The sequence below is a fragment of the Coturnix japonica genome, chromosome 4 (assembly GCF_054131305.1).
Source record: "Coturnix japonica strain WE chromosome 4, WE-NBRP24, whole genome shotgun sequence".
Lineage (NCBI taxonomy): Eukaryota > Metazoa > Chordata > Aves > Galliformes > Phasianidae > Coturnix > Coturnix japonica.
In genome coordinates, this window is record NC_140666.1 from 83215595 (window position 1) to 83233498 (window position 17904).

Sequence of the window (17904 nt, forward strand, 5' to 3'; positions counted from 1 at the left end):
ACTTTCTTATCTCCCTGTGTAGCATTACAACCCCAGCTGCAGCTCATCAGAGAATTTCAGTAGCATCTGAAACTTCTTGCAACTTCACATGTACATTATGTTAATCCTTTCACCAGTGCACAACTACCAATAATGTTTTTTATCAGTTTACAGAGCAGTAAAATCCAGTCATAAGCAGGTAAATGATGTATTCAAAACTACTTCTTGCAGGTTGCTTGACAAATTGCTATAAAGAGTTTAACACCTGGCATAGCTCAGATAAGGAGCAACATATTATATAACAGGCTTAAGCCTTCTGCCTTTATTCTGTTCTCACCCACTCTGTATATATACTTAGAAACATTAGGCCAGCTTATCACAGGATTACACAGAAACAACAGGTACTCCCTGGTTTATTTTACTTTTAAAAACGCACAGTCAATGCTCCATTTTACACAGTGAAGATACCTCTCCACTCAAGGAACGTAACTCATGGTATTGAAAGAATAAATAAGCTTTTCTACAGAAAAGCATTCAGAAATTTTCCCCGCCTGGTGAAATATGTAAAGTATGATCAATGTAAATGACACAGGCTCAAAGGCAGCTGGGAGAATGACTGACTGAAACAGTTTCATTGTAGACCACAAATGGCCTGGGCAAGTAACGTGCAACCCAGTTACATTATTGAAAAGGCTCATCAGTTCTTTAAATGGACTTTTCAGATAGGCCCTCAGAGTCTCAGAAAGGAAGATTACCTTTTAAAGCTTGTAAGATGGATGACAAAGAAAGATGCAAGTAGAAGCTGGACATAAGATGTGTTTCCATTATGCTTTGTGAACAGAAGAGTTTGTTCACTTGCTAACTGGGAGGCAAAAACTTAATCTGCTGGCTGCTACAGAAAGTAAGAGTAAACTCAATTAAGAAATTGAAAATATGACATTGCATTACAGAGCAAAGGAAGGCAGGAGTACCACTACTACCAGTACTACCACTACTCCCACTTTCAAGTAACAGTTCGAGCAATCACACCTTTTGCAGTCAACAGGACTGCAGAGTACTGGTCTCACTCATTAGAGCAAAGAACTTACACCCTGATATAATCAACACATGTCAGTGAATAAGGTGATGAAATGCTGAAGTTTACCATTCCCCATTAGTCTGTTAACGTTAGTCCAAGAGGAGCTGTTTCTCTTAGAAATCAGCTATTTCTTATTTGCTCTTAACTTATGAGTGCCTATAAATACCTGAAGGAATGACAGAAGAAGGCTCTTCTCAGTTGTGCCCAGTGCCAGGACAACAGGCAGAGGGAATAAACTGGAGCAGAGAAGGATCTATCTGATCACCAGGAAATGCTTCTTTATTATGCAGGTAGTGGAGAGCTGGCACAAGGACCCACAGAGTTTGTGGGGTCCCCTTCTGGAAAAGCTTCATGAGCTGCCTGGGCACGTGACCTTGGGCACCCTGCTCTGGGTGGCCCTGCTGGAGGCAGGAGTTGGACCAGAGACCCAAGCTACTCTCAGCCTTTCTGTGAATCTGATCCTGCGAAAACAAGACCAAAAGAAAATCCATAGAAAACCTCAACTTAATTGCTCTTAGCTGCATTGTAGTATCCACTGCACTGTAGCAAATGGACAAAAGAGCTGCAAAATGTCCTGAATACAGAGTGTGTGAAATAAGACTTATATATCCAAACACATGATTCTAAGTGACTTGATTCCCCCCACTTTTCTCTTTTCTTGGAAGAAGAGGGCTTTGCTGACCAGGTACTGCCAGTTTACAAAGAATCATTCTTCAGTAAGTTGATGCAGATGAGTGGTTTGCAGCATGCAATCTGTTGGAGCAACAGCAGGCAGCAATACACTTATTTGGTCTGATGAGTTCAGCTTCCCAGCTTGTCATTCTCCAGAGCCCTGGATTTAAATCCTGTACTTTAGTCATAAGTAAAAAGCACCCTTAGACAACATCATGCTGCTTACATGCATAATACTACCATCCCAAACAGTTGTACTAACGTGAGTCAACTGCCTGCTCAAAGGAAACCAAAATTGGAAAGCATGTCCAGACATCTTTCCCTCAGAAAAATCAGACTTGTGTAAGCTGTGACATACTTCATGTGGAATGCATGCTAGTTCACATCATGTAGGTTACAGATAATCACATATGAGTTTATTGCTATAGTATTTTATTAATTTTACTGTGTAATACTATGCACTCCTTTTTCCTCTACAGGTACTACATCTGCCTACTGCTTCCTTTTATAATAAGGACAAGCTGGACATAAGCAAAAATGTTAACTTCCTACACCTTCTTTGCCATTAACATACTCAAAACGATCACTTTCTGGCTATTAGGGCCTGTCACGTGAAGTTAGTCTTCTTAGGATTTCCAGAGAAGAACTGTCAAGTAGCACCTCGTGCTATTTTGCATCTATGCAGATTTGTGGACCTGCTGTACTTCAGTCACACAGATGTACTGGAATGAACATCTAAGTTACAGACCCAGATTTCGTATCAACTGCTCTCCTGGTGACTCTGCATAAAGTATAGCTAATGACATAATATTATTACATATTTCTGATAAAAAAATACATTCAGACTAGTAGAAGGTTTACAAAAAAATATATATAAATAAATCACTGTGGAAAACTCAGTAGATGATTAATATCCACCTTCTCTCTTTTCGTTTTACAATTTCCATAAACCACAGGACAGAAATTGGACACTATCCACTTGAAAATCCCAATTGTAACTACCATCTCTGTAAGCAGAACAATATCATTTCTTCTGGACAGTACAGTTACAGAAATATAAAGCTTTACCTGATGCATTTTTCACCTTATGTAGATTCAGAGTGCATCAACAGGTACTTACTTCAATATCTCTAAGCATTGAGCTGGAGGAGGCCCCACAATACAGCTAAAAGCTGCAGCAAAGCTGAAACTGAATAAACAAATGTGAAGAATAGAAACAATGCGAGAGGTCTGGTGTTATTTCTTGGTTCAGTTGGAAAAACAGAAAAGAGAGAAAACATCTTCCTCCAAACAACAGTTGCCCGAGAAAAGAGCAACAGTAAGAAATTTACTCGATTATCATATATTTATAGAGGTCTCTTCCACTGCAAGTTATACCTGAATGTACTGCGTCTGGATTTAACACATCTGAAGTCACAAAGCGTTTTTGTGTCCAAGAAGCTTTAGTGTTGCATTTCAGCAGATTTCACATCACTACTTGGGCACTAGCGAAACATGCTCATAATTCAGCAAATCCTTATTAAAACCTTTCAACAAGCAAAGTGGCAGTAATTAACTCATTTGCCCAAGGCCACATAACTCATATAATTGAGTTTATTACTTCTAAATCTCATGCCTCCCAGACTGCTCTGCGCTTATCTTCACTTAATTAAGAACTGAGAAAAACAAGACTTGCCTTTAAGTTCTCATCAAGGTGCAACAACAACGGATCCATTCAGATTTGTTCTTCGTGCCTTTTGTGCACTGCATGCAATCACATCAGTTTTATTGATAACACGTGATGAAGCCTCAGGCAAGTATATTTGAGAAAGATAATGAATGCAGACACATATTCCCTAGGACTTCCCAAAGAATCCTTCTGTTCTCCTATTTGAGGATTTCAACATAAAGAAAAGCACATCATAGTCATGTATCACTCATAACATCTTTGTTAACGAAGAATAAAGTCTACTTTTTTTTCCCCAGCGTGTCAGCAGAAACTATAAGTTTTCCAGCACCATTGAAAATAACTCCATATTCCTCAAAGCTTCCCTAATCTAGAGAAAATGGAATCTGCACCATTGTTTGGTCACATGACATCAACTCATTTTTCCACTCTGTGCCTCGATTTTAGATCAGACATAGAAGGTCCAAGTGATGACATACACTGCCACCTTGTGTTATAGTTCAGAACTGAGAAACCCTGCAAATATTCCCATGACATCCAGCTCAGGTGTACTAATAGCATTTCTCACAGCCACTGTGCCATATTAAAAGCCTCTACACTGTTATGTAACAGACTTAATTCAGGCTGCAACAGATGCAAGTCTCAATGGCCCCAAGAAACAGCAAAGCTCGCTCTTCTCCAGCAACTGATGCAGGTATTTTGAACAGTATTCGCAGACAGCAAAAGCTCAATGACACAGATATTAGCTTTTAGGTTTGAGATGCTATTCCTCCAGCACAGGTAAATCAAAATGTTAAGTTACTCCATTATATGTTATGATATTCCATTAAAAAAAAAAATAAAAAATGAGGCTATGCTATTGTTTTCCTTTTCAACTTGAACCTGAAGAGTAACAGAAAAGTTTTCCCCTTTAAGCTCCAGGTCAGTAATTTGATAATAGGTATTGTATCATCCCCTCCCCTATATGAGGAAAACTGAAATCTCATTTACCTACAGTGGCTGAATGTAAACTGAGCAACTATATTCTGGACGAGCAGCACAATGGGATGGGAACTCCAGGACTGGTAGAAGAGGGATATGAAACTGTAGGTATCTCAGTGGTTTGTAGCCAAGCCAACCCTCCTGCTACATACTGGCCTTAAAGGGGAAGCAGAAGGAACAATTCATTCAATGTTCTTAAGTCTCAAGCCAAGCGCAGTTGCCCTGTGTCTTCTTGCAAAGCAGTCTCAAGCCCAGCAGTTGGATCACAAAACACGTTAGCAAATAGAAGAATAAAAAAAGGATGGGAATGGTTCTGGAGAAGAAAACCAGTGGGCTTTGAAACTGCATTGTCCTTTCAAATATACATTGAATGGAAGTTTTATTTTCTGTAAAGAAAATAAATTTTATGTAAGGAAAATAACAATGGAAGACTGGCCTTATAACCTGGGTGAATACGGTCATCCAAATGAAACGTAGCTCTATTCTAAATAGTAGGGTATCACAAAAACGTTTCTAAGTGCATTATCTTTACACAGATCATGACTAAAACACTATGCAACCTGTAAAACACCACTAAAGTGTTACTTACACAGAATCACAGAATGACCCGGGTTGGAAGGGACCTCAAGGATCATGTAGTTCCAATCCCAATTACTTACACAATAGTAACATTGAGCCTACCTACTACTATTACATCGGAAGTATTTGTATTACCTTGTTTCTCAAAGCATCTATTAAAATAGAAGCATTATAGTAATTCACAGAATTCACAAACAACTCCAGCTTTCAGCAGGAATCTTTGCTGCACTAGCAGACAGCTTTTCCCATCGTGTGAGGTGGAAAACAAGCATTCCTAGAGGAACAAGTAGCTCTCACTGACCGATCCTGACAGAAGGTTGGATTTAGTTTAGAACACCACTCTCTAACCAAGTACATTTGTTGCTTCCCTCACCCCACCCAAGTAGAAAAAAGCAAGACACGAGTCTTCTGCCATACTAATGTATTCCATCTTTCAAAAAGAAAGACATGATTTTAATATTACTTAACAATATGTTAAAAAAGTAGCCAGTTAGGCTTCAGTGTTAATACAATTATACACTCTATAACAGATTCAATAGTGTGAGTACTGTTCTTTTTTTTTTTTTAAATTTTCTCATTCTGCAAGTATTCTTACACAAGCTGGCTACAAGTCAGGAAAAAAAAATCAAAACACAAATAGCGTAACTTGTACACTCTTAAACAGTAGATTGTGAAAGAACTGAGGAAATACTTGTCCCGTAAGAGCCTCTTTTTCATGAAGTCATGTCAGGAGAATTTTGGAGCAGATGAAAGCACAACTGACTAGGTCCATTCCTTTGTCAGGAGTCAGAATGACAAAACATAGCTAGATGCAGAAGTGACAGGAGCCACTGCAGATGATGCAAACTAGTATTTTGGCCTCCACCCGAGCCTAAGCAATTTAAAGTCTCTGAGGCCAAGGCATTCAGAAGGAGATGGAAAAGAGCTATTGTTTCATCTCCAACGGCATACAGCTACAATCAAGTAAGTCTCACTCACAGACTACAAGCACACAAGCTAACAAATTCAGGTAGAAAGTGGCAATTTTTCAGTCCGCAAGAATTATCAGGCCAAAGGGTTCAGTGCAGATCCACACAGCACTGGGGACAAGGCAAGGCAGCACTGGCTCAAGACCAGATAAGCTCTCAGCACAGCAGGACAGGTAAGTGGAGTCGTCGTTCATTGATTCCTGCAGGATTCCCTCCCCGTATTGTGTCATTTCAATGTGCAGCAAAGGTGGTTTTTTTCAAGCTAAAATTGGACCAGTTGATGGAAAGTCTCTGCCTTGTCTGTCTGGCAGAATCCAAGCAGAATCTGGAAGAAAAAAGGAAAAAAAAAAGTGATAAAGTGAAACCAATATACTTCAAAAAAAAGGAAAAAAAGAAAAGAAAAAGAAAGAAACCTAAAAGTGATGGCATCCCTTTTTTCAAGGGCAGCTCCCCCTCAGAAAGGCAAAACTTCTTAAAAAAATTATATTAAAAAAAAGTGATTTGCTCATTACCCACGTAGATCAGAAACCAGTTATTTTAAACACTACAGTGTTGGCAAGAGCAGCTGGAAGAAGAAACAAAGAATACTGCGTATTTATCAGCACAGATGCTTGCTGAGTATTAACCAAAAACCACAACTGACATGACTGGATTTACCATAACCCTTGCAACAATAACAATGAATAGTAGGTAATTCATAAAGCACAAGCACCAAGGGCATAGAGCACTCCTCTGTCCTCATGCCAGTCTGACTACAGCAAAGAGGCATTTGAAATGGACATTTGAAGAAAGGATGTTTGTAATACAGCAGATAAATAGTCCACATACTAGAAAAAGAATCTTCAGCACAAAAAATCCACTTAGTAGCATTCACTGGGTGCAATGCACACATAGGGAAGAACTTTTGGAAAAGGCTGGCATGCACTAAGAAACAGGCGTTTCAGGGACTGTTAATTCATGCTCAGGTCCTTTTTATTGAGGGTGTAGCTTGTTTGGGCTAAAAGATCCATGACAGCATCAAGGTAACTCCTTTGCATAGGAGTTCCCTATATGGAAGGCTACATGGTTTCTCCAAGAACTGAAAACCAAATACAGGGAGCAAACAGAAGGAGAGAAATAGGAAGGGTATGGTGGACAGTCAGAAAGCAGATTTCTTTTGTTCTTTCCATGCCAAAGTTAGAAGCAGTTCGCAAAACTAATTCTGAAGTCCGGGTGTAATGATGTTATCTGTTGCTCTGCTCCAAAGCAAGGAGAAAGGATGACAAATTAACAGAATCAGTAGAGAGACAAATTCCTGTGCAGCTTACTGCCATGGAGAACTAGCAGTGTTGCTAGCTTGCTGTTGATTATACTGGTAATTATTAAATGATATATATTAAAGGTCTCTCCATGCTGTTTGCCTAGAACAGCATTTATAGGGGCATTTCAGGCATCTCTTCTAAACATGAAAATTGGTATGCATGAAAACTGTAGTTATACAAACTCCCTAACAGATGAAAGTTAAATAGATTGTATCATTGAATTGTCTAAAAGTCATAACTACTGTTTTATAACCATTCATCTGGAATCACGTATGGCAAAATCTTGTGTGAATTTCAGCCACACTTTCACATATAAAGAACACATTCCTACACTAGCACTATTTAATATATGTCACGTTGCAACTATAAAACCTAACTTGCAATCTAAACAACAAAATCTGTTAGCTGGCACAAATCAGTCATTCGAGAGTAGTGAATATGTATTTCTGGATATTTTGACTTTAAAACACTGTAACACTGGTATAAAATAACATATGAATGTCGTACAGAAATAATACTCAGTATAGAGAGGCAGCTGTCCCTTGTAAGATTCTGATTCATATTACTTCCCAGGCACACGGACTATCAAAAGTATCTAAGTTCAGAAAACATTTGATATCCATACGGAAAGCCTGATTTTAAAAACAAAAAGCCCAACTCTTTAAAATCAATGGCTTTAGTTGTGTTGTGAAACAACCATTAATTCTAAAGAATTCAACTGTAGAAAGTTGATTTATCTGATGCATAAACTCCAAAAGCAACTAAAATGAAAAGAACAGTCTCAAGTACCAGTTCACTCTATTGTTATTGTCACTGCGCTAGTATAGGCATCCTCCCTTATCATTAATAGAAACTAATATTTGCAGTTGGGCTATCTCTGTTTTATATGCAGTATAAAATTCCAAGGAGCTCCCATAAACATGTAAGAAAACTCATGAAAGAACCTTTTGAAAAACAGCATCTGAAATGTAAAAGTTGGTTGTTCAATAAGTAGCACCTTACAGAGCATTTATCATCTTTACGTTAAAAAAACCGAACTGTAGCAAGATGATCCTAGGGTTTGGTGACTAATTGTAGTGGAAGAACCACAACAGCTTTACACGCAGGAATTACAGCACTTTACCTTTTAAAATACTCCACTTCTCGCTCTGTTTCATCCATTTCCACACTGTCTAGATCAATATCTTTGGGTAGGAAAACATCATCTACAAAGGGAAAAGGATTACACTACATTAGATTCCACGGGGGAAGGAGAGAGGAAAAAGGAAGAAGCTGGATTAAATATGGGTTTTTTGAGAGCTGTCTGAGCTTTGCAGACCAGTGATAATTCATATTCAGGCTGAATTAATACAGATTTGTAATTGAAAATGAGTTCTTAAATCCTCATGCTATTATCTCTGCTTAATCTTTAAAGGAATTACATTGGAAACAAGGAAGACACAAACCAACAGTGAATTTACTGATCACGTAGATTGCAAACGATGCCAAGAGCCTGGAATACACATGAGAAACATTGAATTATATGAAGAGGCGTGATGAATCAGGTAGGAAATGAATCATGCTTGACTGCCTGAACTTTGATGGCCTTGCTACTATAAAGGCAGCTTTAGAAAGAAATTGTATTTCTAAAGAAAAGACTTAAAGAATTCTGGTTTTATAGAACTGCAGAACCCCTTCTGGGACATTACAGGTTGCTTGTGCAAGTCATGCTATTTGCAATTAGGATTCTTCTTCAAACATTCTTCTGATGTTTTAACACAATCAAAATAGAGCGTCAGCTATTACAGCTACTGGTATACTACACTGTCCCAGCACTTCTTTTTCTTGAACTTTCTATCATAAAAACTTCAGAGAATGTAATTTGCAGCAGAAACCAAATTGAGAATTCTTTCCTCTAAGTCTCACCATCTTTCTTTTATATCTAAATTCAGAACTACTCCCAGTGGCTACCCAGCCCAAATCCAGGGAGTAGCACAATTACCTCTATATAAAATCAGACTTGTATTCCTACATTTCCTATGTTTGAACAATAGCTTTCAGAAATTGTTAAATAGGCTTGTTTTGATAGCAGAAAAAGCATGTATCTGTGTGTATATACATACACAAAGAGAGGAAGAGGTGCAAGAAGTGACCTAAATTCCTCTTACAGTACACCACCCACCCCTATGCAGAAAAGATTGGAGTTCTGTCTTAGTTAAATGACTGGAGTATGCTGCTCTCTGTAAATTAACATTTTACAAAGAATTAAAAAAAAAACAAACACAACCCAAAAACCTCACAACGATATGGTATTCAGAAGAACTACAGTACAGGAGAAAAACGTTCAATGCTGCACACTGGTGCAGATTGCCACTGGAGGATTGAGCTGTTATATGATTACCAGGCAGCACAGCAGCATGAACTGCAGTGTTAAGTCATTCTAGCACTTATGCACTGCTGCTGCTCAGCTGGGTGCTCTGAGCAGACATTTCTGTACCACAAAGCTGCCCCAGCCACCAGCCCCAGGAAAGACCAAAAGCACTCGGGAACAGACCAGTGGCCCAAAGCAGCAGATAGACTAACATGCTGCCAAAGCAAATCAGCTAACAGTGCATGTGTTCATCAGCTTTGATATTAGCCTCAGCTGTTTTCAGGAAAAGAAAACAAAAAAACATAATGGCAAGAAAATTATGTCACTGCAACTTGTTTGGGTGAACTCAAAATTCTATGTTTTTATTGTCATTATTATTATTATCAGGTGTATAAAATCTATTTCCTAGCACAAACTGATAGTCACATGGAGAAAACACTCAATATATTTAATTAAACAACTTTCCACTAAGTTTTCACACTGGCAAATAAAAACAAGTAGTGAATTAGTTTACTGTTGATGTAAATAGTATACGAAAATAATTATTACCACTAAGAAATGAATATGTATTATTATTCTTTGACAACAGAATCCAATAATTCCCCTTGTGCAAAGGTTAAAACCAATTTTAGACTAGATTCAGTTCTATATGAGGAACATCCCTGCTTTTACACAAATTCATAATGGAATTGAGCATGCTGCTAACAGACAAAACCCTACAAAAACAGTGGCATACACTACCTTACTGAGGCTTTAAAGCCTTCTACATCTTTTCACTTGAAGCACATACACATATCCTAAAAGGAAAATGCTATCTTCAGATTGTGCATCACCAGTGAGCACCATTACAAACAAACTGAAGTTACAGTGACTTCAGAGTTTTCCCTGACACCAATTTCTCTGGGTTTTTGTTGTTGCATTTGTTTTACATTTCCAGATTGACTAAAGAAAGATTTTAAACTTCTGCACTTAAGTAGTAACAGCAAAAAAAGAAAACAAACAAGTAACTTCATTTTTCTTACCAATGGAATTGTTGACTTTGTCCCCTTTTTTCTTCTTGTTTTTCTTGTTCTTGCCTTTTGGTTGAGGAGAATCTGCAAGTATTAGCTTATTATTCTGCTGCTGCTCACTTGGTGAAGGGGATTCGCTTGTGATGGGTGCTTTCTCTTCCTTTATGTGGTTCAACTGTTTTTTGTTGTTGTTGTTTAATTTCTTCTCTTCTTTTTTAGGTTCTGCAAGCACTGGGAGTTCTGCTGCTTTTGCTTTGGATTCTATTTGGTTTCTGGTTTTAGTCTGAATCTCAGCTGCTTTGCAAGATTCAACTGGCTTTTTAACTTGATCAGCACACGGCTTGTTTATTTGCTTTAGTTTCTGTTTGTTGTTTCCTTCTTTATGTTGATGCATAATATCAAGCAGAAAAGAGAGGGGTTCATGCTGCTTTACACTCCCCTCTTTCTGATAAAGCAGTTTTGAGTCTCTAGTGTTCACAGCATTGGATGATTCACAGCCTGTCTCGGAAAGCGGCCTCTGCTCTGTGTGATTCACGTGTCTTGACAGCGAACCAGAGGAGGTTTCTATCTTTTCTGATTGCTCAAGTGTACCATTCTGAATGTCTTCGGGTGCATTTGGGACAGATTCCTTTGCTGCCTGGCAGTTTTGAGTAAGCACGTCCACCTTCTGACAGTCCTTATTTGTTCGCTCTTTCTTCTTTTTCTTTACAGCCCTCAACTGCTGAAGTTCCTGAAGCCGCTGTAGCTCTTGTTTCAGCCTCTCTTCCTCTTCCTCCTCTCGCCGCCTCTGCTCTTCAAGCAACTGGTGATGCTCCCTTTCCCTGGCTTCCGCTTCAAGTCGAGCCTTTTCTTCAAGCTACAAAATAACAAGTAGATTACTGAAAGTGACACAGATTTTGGATATGAGTGCTAGCTATCATCACTAGTTTTCTATGTGAACACTTTAAGTCTCAGAATGTTAGCATAACCAATTTATTTGATCCACAAGCATGCAGCAGGAAGTAAATAACTGTTTAAAAACAAACTGCCTTTTAAAGTACATTAAAATCCTTTTGGAATTTCTATGTTTCCTTAACACATCTGATGTCAATACCAACTGTTCATCTTCTCTTTGCTACTGTTAGGCTTAACTTCACACCAAAGATTTCTATAATCACAAAAACCCATTGAAAATGAAATTTCCCACTTGATTCTCTGCTCTATTTGTGTATTACTGAGGTAACCAAAGCTTGTGTCGTATATTGCATCACTTATCTATTCTCTTGCTATATATGCCAGCAGCTACTCTCAGTGTTTATTAACATTAGGAGAAGTAGTCATTAAAAGCAACTCAAAACAAAACACCAAGTATATCAGAGGTGCGTAAAGAGCTGTCAAGAACAGTAAGGATGGTGACATTTTGTTACCTGTACCTTGTACTGTTACCACGTAAAATAAAGATATAAAAGACTTCTACCAACTGTCACTGCAAGTACCTGAAGCTCTGTGCAACATTTATCTTGCATGACAAGCAAAACAAAAGCTGTACGCTGACAACAATCATATTCATAAACTCTTTTCACATATTTAAAAGCATCTATAGCAGATTCCTTTTAGAGTTATACAAGTCATAAAAAACGCCCCATCTCCCTCTTATGTCTCAGAACCTGTGGAAGCATTATAGCATGCAGACATAGTGCCAGAAACTAATCCACAAATACAAAATATTTCCCATGAAGTCATATAACGTGATTATCAGAATACATAACTTTCAGCAATGAATCTCATTACAGTTTAAACTTCACACTTAAGGTTGATAACTAAATTGCAACAAGAAAAGCAATCTTTCTTCTTGTTCACCTTAGAAAAATCATTTTCTTCTGTTAACTCAGCAAATGTTGTTTTTAGAAAATAATTTCCTTGTTAAACTCAAAAGGTTTTTCCTGTTTGTTTGTTTTACAAAGTGATCTATTTTCTTTCTTACTCCCCACTCTTTGCAGCTTTGCACTTTACTTGGACTAAGGATGGTCCTTCGGTCCTTCATGTCATCATGAACCCCTTCCAAGGTGCCCAATGCAATCATACTACAAATATAAAACCTGACTTCTCCGCATTCAAGAAAGTATCAATCACATGTTTTTTGGCCTCCTACTGTCATCAGTAGGTCATCATTCCAATAAAGAAACACTAACTTTATAATTTCCTGCACTACTTCAATGCCCATTTAATACAGCAGCTAGATTTTTATTTCTGAAAATTAAAAATAATTGTGTGGGAAATTCCCACATAAAGATGACTTGAAACTACGAACATAATAGCAACGTAGTGAGAAATCTTCCTAGTCTAAGAAACTTCTAAGGCAGCATCAGAAAAGGTAAGTAAGTTTCACTTAAGCAAACAGACCATCACAAATGACAAAGAAAACAATTAAGCCATTATTATTAAGTCAGCACATAGTGGTATTCTTACCAGGTGAGCACAAAACATGCTTACGGATTCAAATATATGAGGTTTTAGGATAAACACCCTCTTTTATCTTACCTTTCGTTGCTTATGTCTTGCTCGCTTGGCTGCCCGAGAACTGCTAACTGGTTTGGTTTCAGAGCTGTTTATGAACTGCAGCAAGTCTTCCACCTTTCGATGGTCAACAACACTTTCCCTTTCAGAGATCTGATCTGGTTTCTTGGGCTGCTCCTCCTTCCTTTTGGTCAGACGTAAACGAAGTTTTTCTCGCATCTCTGCATAATTTCTACTGGTAGGTGCAGCTGGTGGCTGAAGGACACCAGAGAAATATCTAGTGACTAAATATAAAAGTTCCACTGACCTAACGCTCTCAAGATTTTGAAACTGTAGAGACCTCAAAAAAAACTAGAAGTTCAAACCAGAACACCGAATTCCATGTTGTTTGTAGGCGTACCTGAAGGTGTATGTAACAGGCAACAGACCTATCAAGCTTGTTGCTAGCTTGTGAACTCTATTTTCCAACTGGAAGAATGACTAATTTTACAGAGGAGTACACAAGTGAGAAGACAAAGGCCTTTAGCAGCGCAAGAAGAGACTTTGGTATTTTCCCTGTGATTGGTGTACTTCATTTGGAGATTTAGAAGAGCAGACATCTGCTACTGTTTTCAATTTCCATCAAGCCTCTTTCAGAGTTTGAGGTACATGGGCCCCTGGGTTGATTACCCTGCATGGAAGTATGCCTGCCCATCTATCTGAGGCAACACTACTTCAACTCACTACACCAGCAAAACAAAGATTATTAACTTCTATAAAATCCTGTAGCATTCTATTCTGCCACTTTGGCACATCAAACAGCTTACTGTTCGATTGGACAGCTGTCAAAAACAGATGAAACACGAGCACGGTGCGAACATGCAGCAAGAAATGGGATCCCCCCTTTGCCCCTTTCAGCCATAGGGCAGGGCCTTTTAATTTACTTCAGACTTTAAGATGAAGTAGATTCCAACCAAATACATGCCCAATGAGCAGAACTTTTACTTCAAATACAAAAAAAGTGCCAGAGACTCAAATCTCATTTGTGACCTGATTATTAACAGCACACTACACACATAAAGATAAAATAAGGCCAGCAATGAAATATAATTTTAAGTTAAGAAAAACTTTGATGTAGCACCTTTAAATAGCTTTGAGCATTTCACTTGTGAAAATGAATTGGATATTATTGAAACTTACTCCGCCGTGGCCGAAGAACTCACAGTAACAACAGTCACAGTATTTTCCTTCCTTCTGGTTTGTGGATGTTGAGGTACTTGAGCTATGCTCTGAACAGCTGTCTTCATCTTGGCTCTCCTCTCCATCGTACTGTTGATGATCATAAGTGTTACTGTTCTCGCAGCGATGGCCTTCGCAATCAGGATCACTGTGTAAAATTAAGTAGAAGTTGGTAAAAAAATAACACAACTTCTAGATAATAATGGAAATATTTGAAAGAAAAAAGAAAAACAGAAAAGCATACAGTTATGTGTACATCTACCAGAAACAATGACTCTCAAACTGGGATGTCAATAACCAGTGATGTATCAAATTCTAAGGCCTTCATACAGAAGCTTTCAAATGGAGATGCTCAAAACCAAGCAGAAAGAAAAATATCATTGATTGTAAAGAGATTTATGAAAAACTCATTAGGTGACCCAATAGATCAGTAGCCTGCAGATGTGATGTTGCTCAAACTGTAAAGAAGTATTCAATTTAAAGGAAGATCTTATCTAGTGTTATTACTTCTTTGTTCATACATTAGCAAGGTGAAAATATCATAACCTTTCATATCTACAAAACATATGCACACCTTCTTTCTGAAGCAAGAAACTCACTCTTCCAGCTCCCCCAGAAAAGATGTTTTATCAAAAATTAGTAATCAAAACAGAGAAAAAAAAAGTTCAAATTCAGTATTCTAATTAGAGGAAAAACAAAACATACAACAATAGGTAACTGCTCACTACCTCAAACTTTCTGGCTAAGCAGAACAGTGAGACAGCACGTGCTATGGAACAACAGATACAACTCTGTAGAAATCAATGCTTCACTGATTCTATCACCCAAGCGCCAGACTTACCTGCAGACACTTGGTGGGGCACTTACAGAGCTGTCTGTGGTGGAAGTAGGAGGTACAACCGTAGTAGGACAAAGACCTGAATGGGGATCCACAAACCCAGGAGCTGTTGCAGCAGTTTTGGGAAAAGAAGGAGCAGCAAGGTTTGGAAGATGGGGTGTAGAAGCTGGAGACAGTGCAGCAGGAGACAGTGAAGGAAGCGATGCTAAACTGGTAGGACTATTTCGTGGTGCAACTGGTGCAGAATGTCTATGGTCCTCTTTACTAATATTGTGGAACACTTCACCTAAATTTGGAGGGAAAAAAGAAACTGGTTACAATTGAAAGAAATTAAGTCTCCAATTAATTACCCTAACAGTCATTCAAAATGGCAGACTTTCTCAGAGTCACTAAAAACTATGAAGTATTTCCTGATCTGCCTACTGGGAGTCCCTAACCCTAATAATTAAGATGCTTTAAAAATTTCTTCTAGCTAGGGAAGTATAATACTCAGGAGTATTAAGAACACCAATTAAGATAATACAAACTACAACAAACACATATAAAACTTTGATTAGCTGTAAGCACTGGAGTCAGTGACTAAGAAGTGTGTGAATTACATCCTTACCTATTGATGAAGGTCTCTTAGATGATACTTTGAATTGGTTGCTGCTTGACTGCACTGTAGTAGCTGTGCAGGAGACAGAAGAAGTAGCAGAAGAGGTTGCCATGACAACTTTGTTAGCTTCCATAAAGGCATCCTGGAAATTGTACAGACATTTCTTCTTTGCAGCATTTTTCTTCTCTTTGCCATCAGTAACTGCTGATCCTTCATTGCTAGACGTGGTAGGAAGTGCTTCGGGTCTTATTTCTGAGAGTGCTGGCGTTAATATATCATTCCCTTCAATTGAAGTGCACAGAATAATTAAGTACAACAGAACTATAGAATTGTTTTTATGGCACTCAGAATTAAGCATGTAATAATTTAGATGTGATATTACAAGATCAACAAGCATCTTGTTCACAAAGGCTGGATCAGACCAGCAAAGTGATTCCCCAGCAAACAATTTCTTGCCCTGAATACATCTGTAACAAAATGCGTTACTAAGTCTCAAAAAAGAAGTCAATAACCTTAAAGTTACAGCTCTAAGAATCCTGCTACATGTGTTAATAAGTAGCAAATATGCTACCGATCTATATACGTTTATTCTTGAAGAATAGAAATTGGATACTTTATTTCTCCCCAGGGAGGTGGTTGAATCACCATCCCTGGACACGTTCAAGAGCCGTTTGGATGTAGTGCTGGAGATACAATGTAGCTGAGGGTTGTTAATAGGGTATTACGGTCAGGTTGCAGTTGGACTTGATGATCTTTAAGGTCTTTTCCAACCTGAGTAATTCGATGATTCTATGATGCCATACTAAGTATGTGAACTTCAATATCTGAAGTCCAGATTAGCCATGCAACAATTGCAACATGTGAAGAAGTGGCACATTCTCCTAATGTGATGTGATAAATCTTTAATTACTGATAATTCCAGCTAACCATGGGAACACCTCCGTGATCAGACCTTATTTCTCTATTTATTAACCTCTTCTATTTAACTTCAACCATTAATATCTCCAAAGGCTTCCTGGCTTACATTAATCTCGTCCTAGGTGAATGCCTCTATTGGTCTGACAAGGTTTATCTCTGTGCAAGGTAAGGAGGAGAATGCAGTACCACATTACCAGTGCTCTTGCAGTCCCGTAGAAAATAAGCAGATCTTTGTGACAGATTAAAAGCAACATAAGTTCCCCCTGAATTCCAATTCCTTTGCATCCTAAAGCATTCTAAGATGAAAATACTTCTACAATGAGCACATATGAAAAACATTATGCTATCCTTTTGCCTTCAGAGTCCTATTCCCAAGATGCAAGAATTTATTTTCCAATTTTCAGTCCCACTCAAGTAGAAATGGCAGCAAATCCCTGCCAGAATCCCATCTCATTAAGAACATGATGATGAAACCTATCATTCCTGGAAATAAGTGCCACATTCCACTGCATGACATTAAGTATTTTAACTAGTCAGTGTCAAGCAATAACAAAACCTCACCAGGAATTGTATCAGGCAAAAACGTAGCAGGATTCCAGTTCTTGTCATTCATCATCTCTGACCCCCAGAGACTTATAAATTTAGAGCTATTCCAATCTGGAGTGCTCCCAAAACAGCTTGGATAAATATGATCTTGGAGAGATGCATTGAATACTTGATGCTTGTTTGAATGATTCTGAACTGGAGCCGGTGGTAATGCCTACAAAAATAGAGAGTATTTTCCTCATTGATATTCTGTTTGCTTACACAGTCACTCCAACAGCAACATTCAAATCATAAATTGTTTCAATTGTGAAAGGCATTATAAAAAGCTGAGGGTAATAAATGTTATTTCCCAGAATGATAAAAAGATCTCTCCGTTGACTTTTAAAAGCAGATAATGTATTACACAGATTTTATGTACAATCGTGTATTTTATAATCATAAACATTTCTCTCAGATTTTGATAACAGATGAATACAAAATGAAGTATTCTCCAAAAACATTTGGGCTAATGTATATAGGTGGATCCTCATTTTTCATCTAAAAAAGTATTTATGTCAACCTAAAACTTAATAGGAAATATTACCTTCCAAAGCCCAAGCTTCTAAAAACAATCCTCTGTGACATAACAACCATTACTACATAAAACAGCTGTGATAAAGGGATTACTAACACTTCAGAATTGGAAACAAGCACAGTAGAAAAACAA

General features: G+C 38.1%; 1 protein-coding gene and 1 long non-coding RNA gene across 4 annotated transcripts in view; one reads left to right on the forward strand and one right to left on the reverse strand.

Moving 5' to 3' along the window:
- Positions 1–5361: 5361 nt before the first annotated feature.
- Positions 5362–17904, reverse strand: part of FAM193A (family with sequence similarity 193 member A) — a 63734-nt gene continuing 51191 nt past the window's right edge. For all 3 annotated transcript variants that reach the window (XM_085545806.1, XM_015862793.3, XM_085545807.1), the window contains 8 exons: positions 17214–17412; positions 15744–16016; positions 15140–15422; positions 14260–14446; positions 13105–13335; positions 10597–11440; positions 8348–8429; positions 5362–6248 (listed from right to left, as the gene is read on the reverse strand). In XM_085545806.1, the coding sequence (XP_085401932.1) occupies positions 6155–6248; positions 8348–8429; positions 10597–11440; positions 13105–13335; positions 14260–14446; positions 15140–15422; positions 15744–16016; positions 17214–17412 (2193 nt within the window). In that variant the 3' untranslated portion in view covers positions 5362–6154. The remainder of the gene's footprint in view (positions 6249–8347; positions 8430–10596; positions 11441–13104; positions 13336–14259; positions 14447–15139; positions 15423–15743; positions 16017–17213; positions 17413–17904) is intronic.
- LOC146761153 (uncharacterized) lies at positions 5965–11430 on the forward strand. Its single transcript, XR_014945532.1, has 3 exons — positions 5965–6096; positions 8639–8768; positions 11296–11430. It is a non-coding gene; the product is annotated as an uncharacterized LOC146761153 (long non-coding RNA).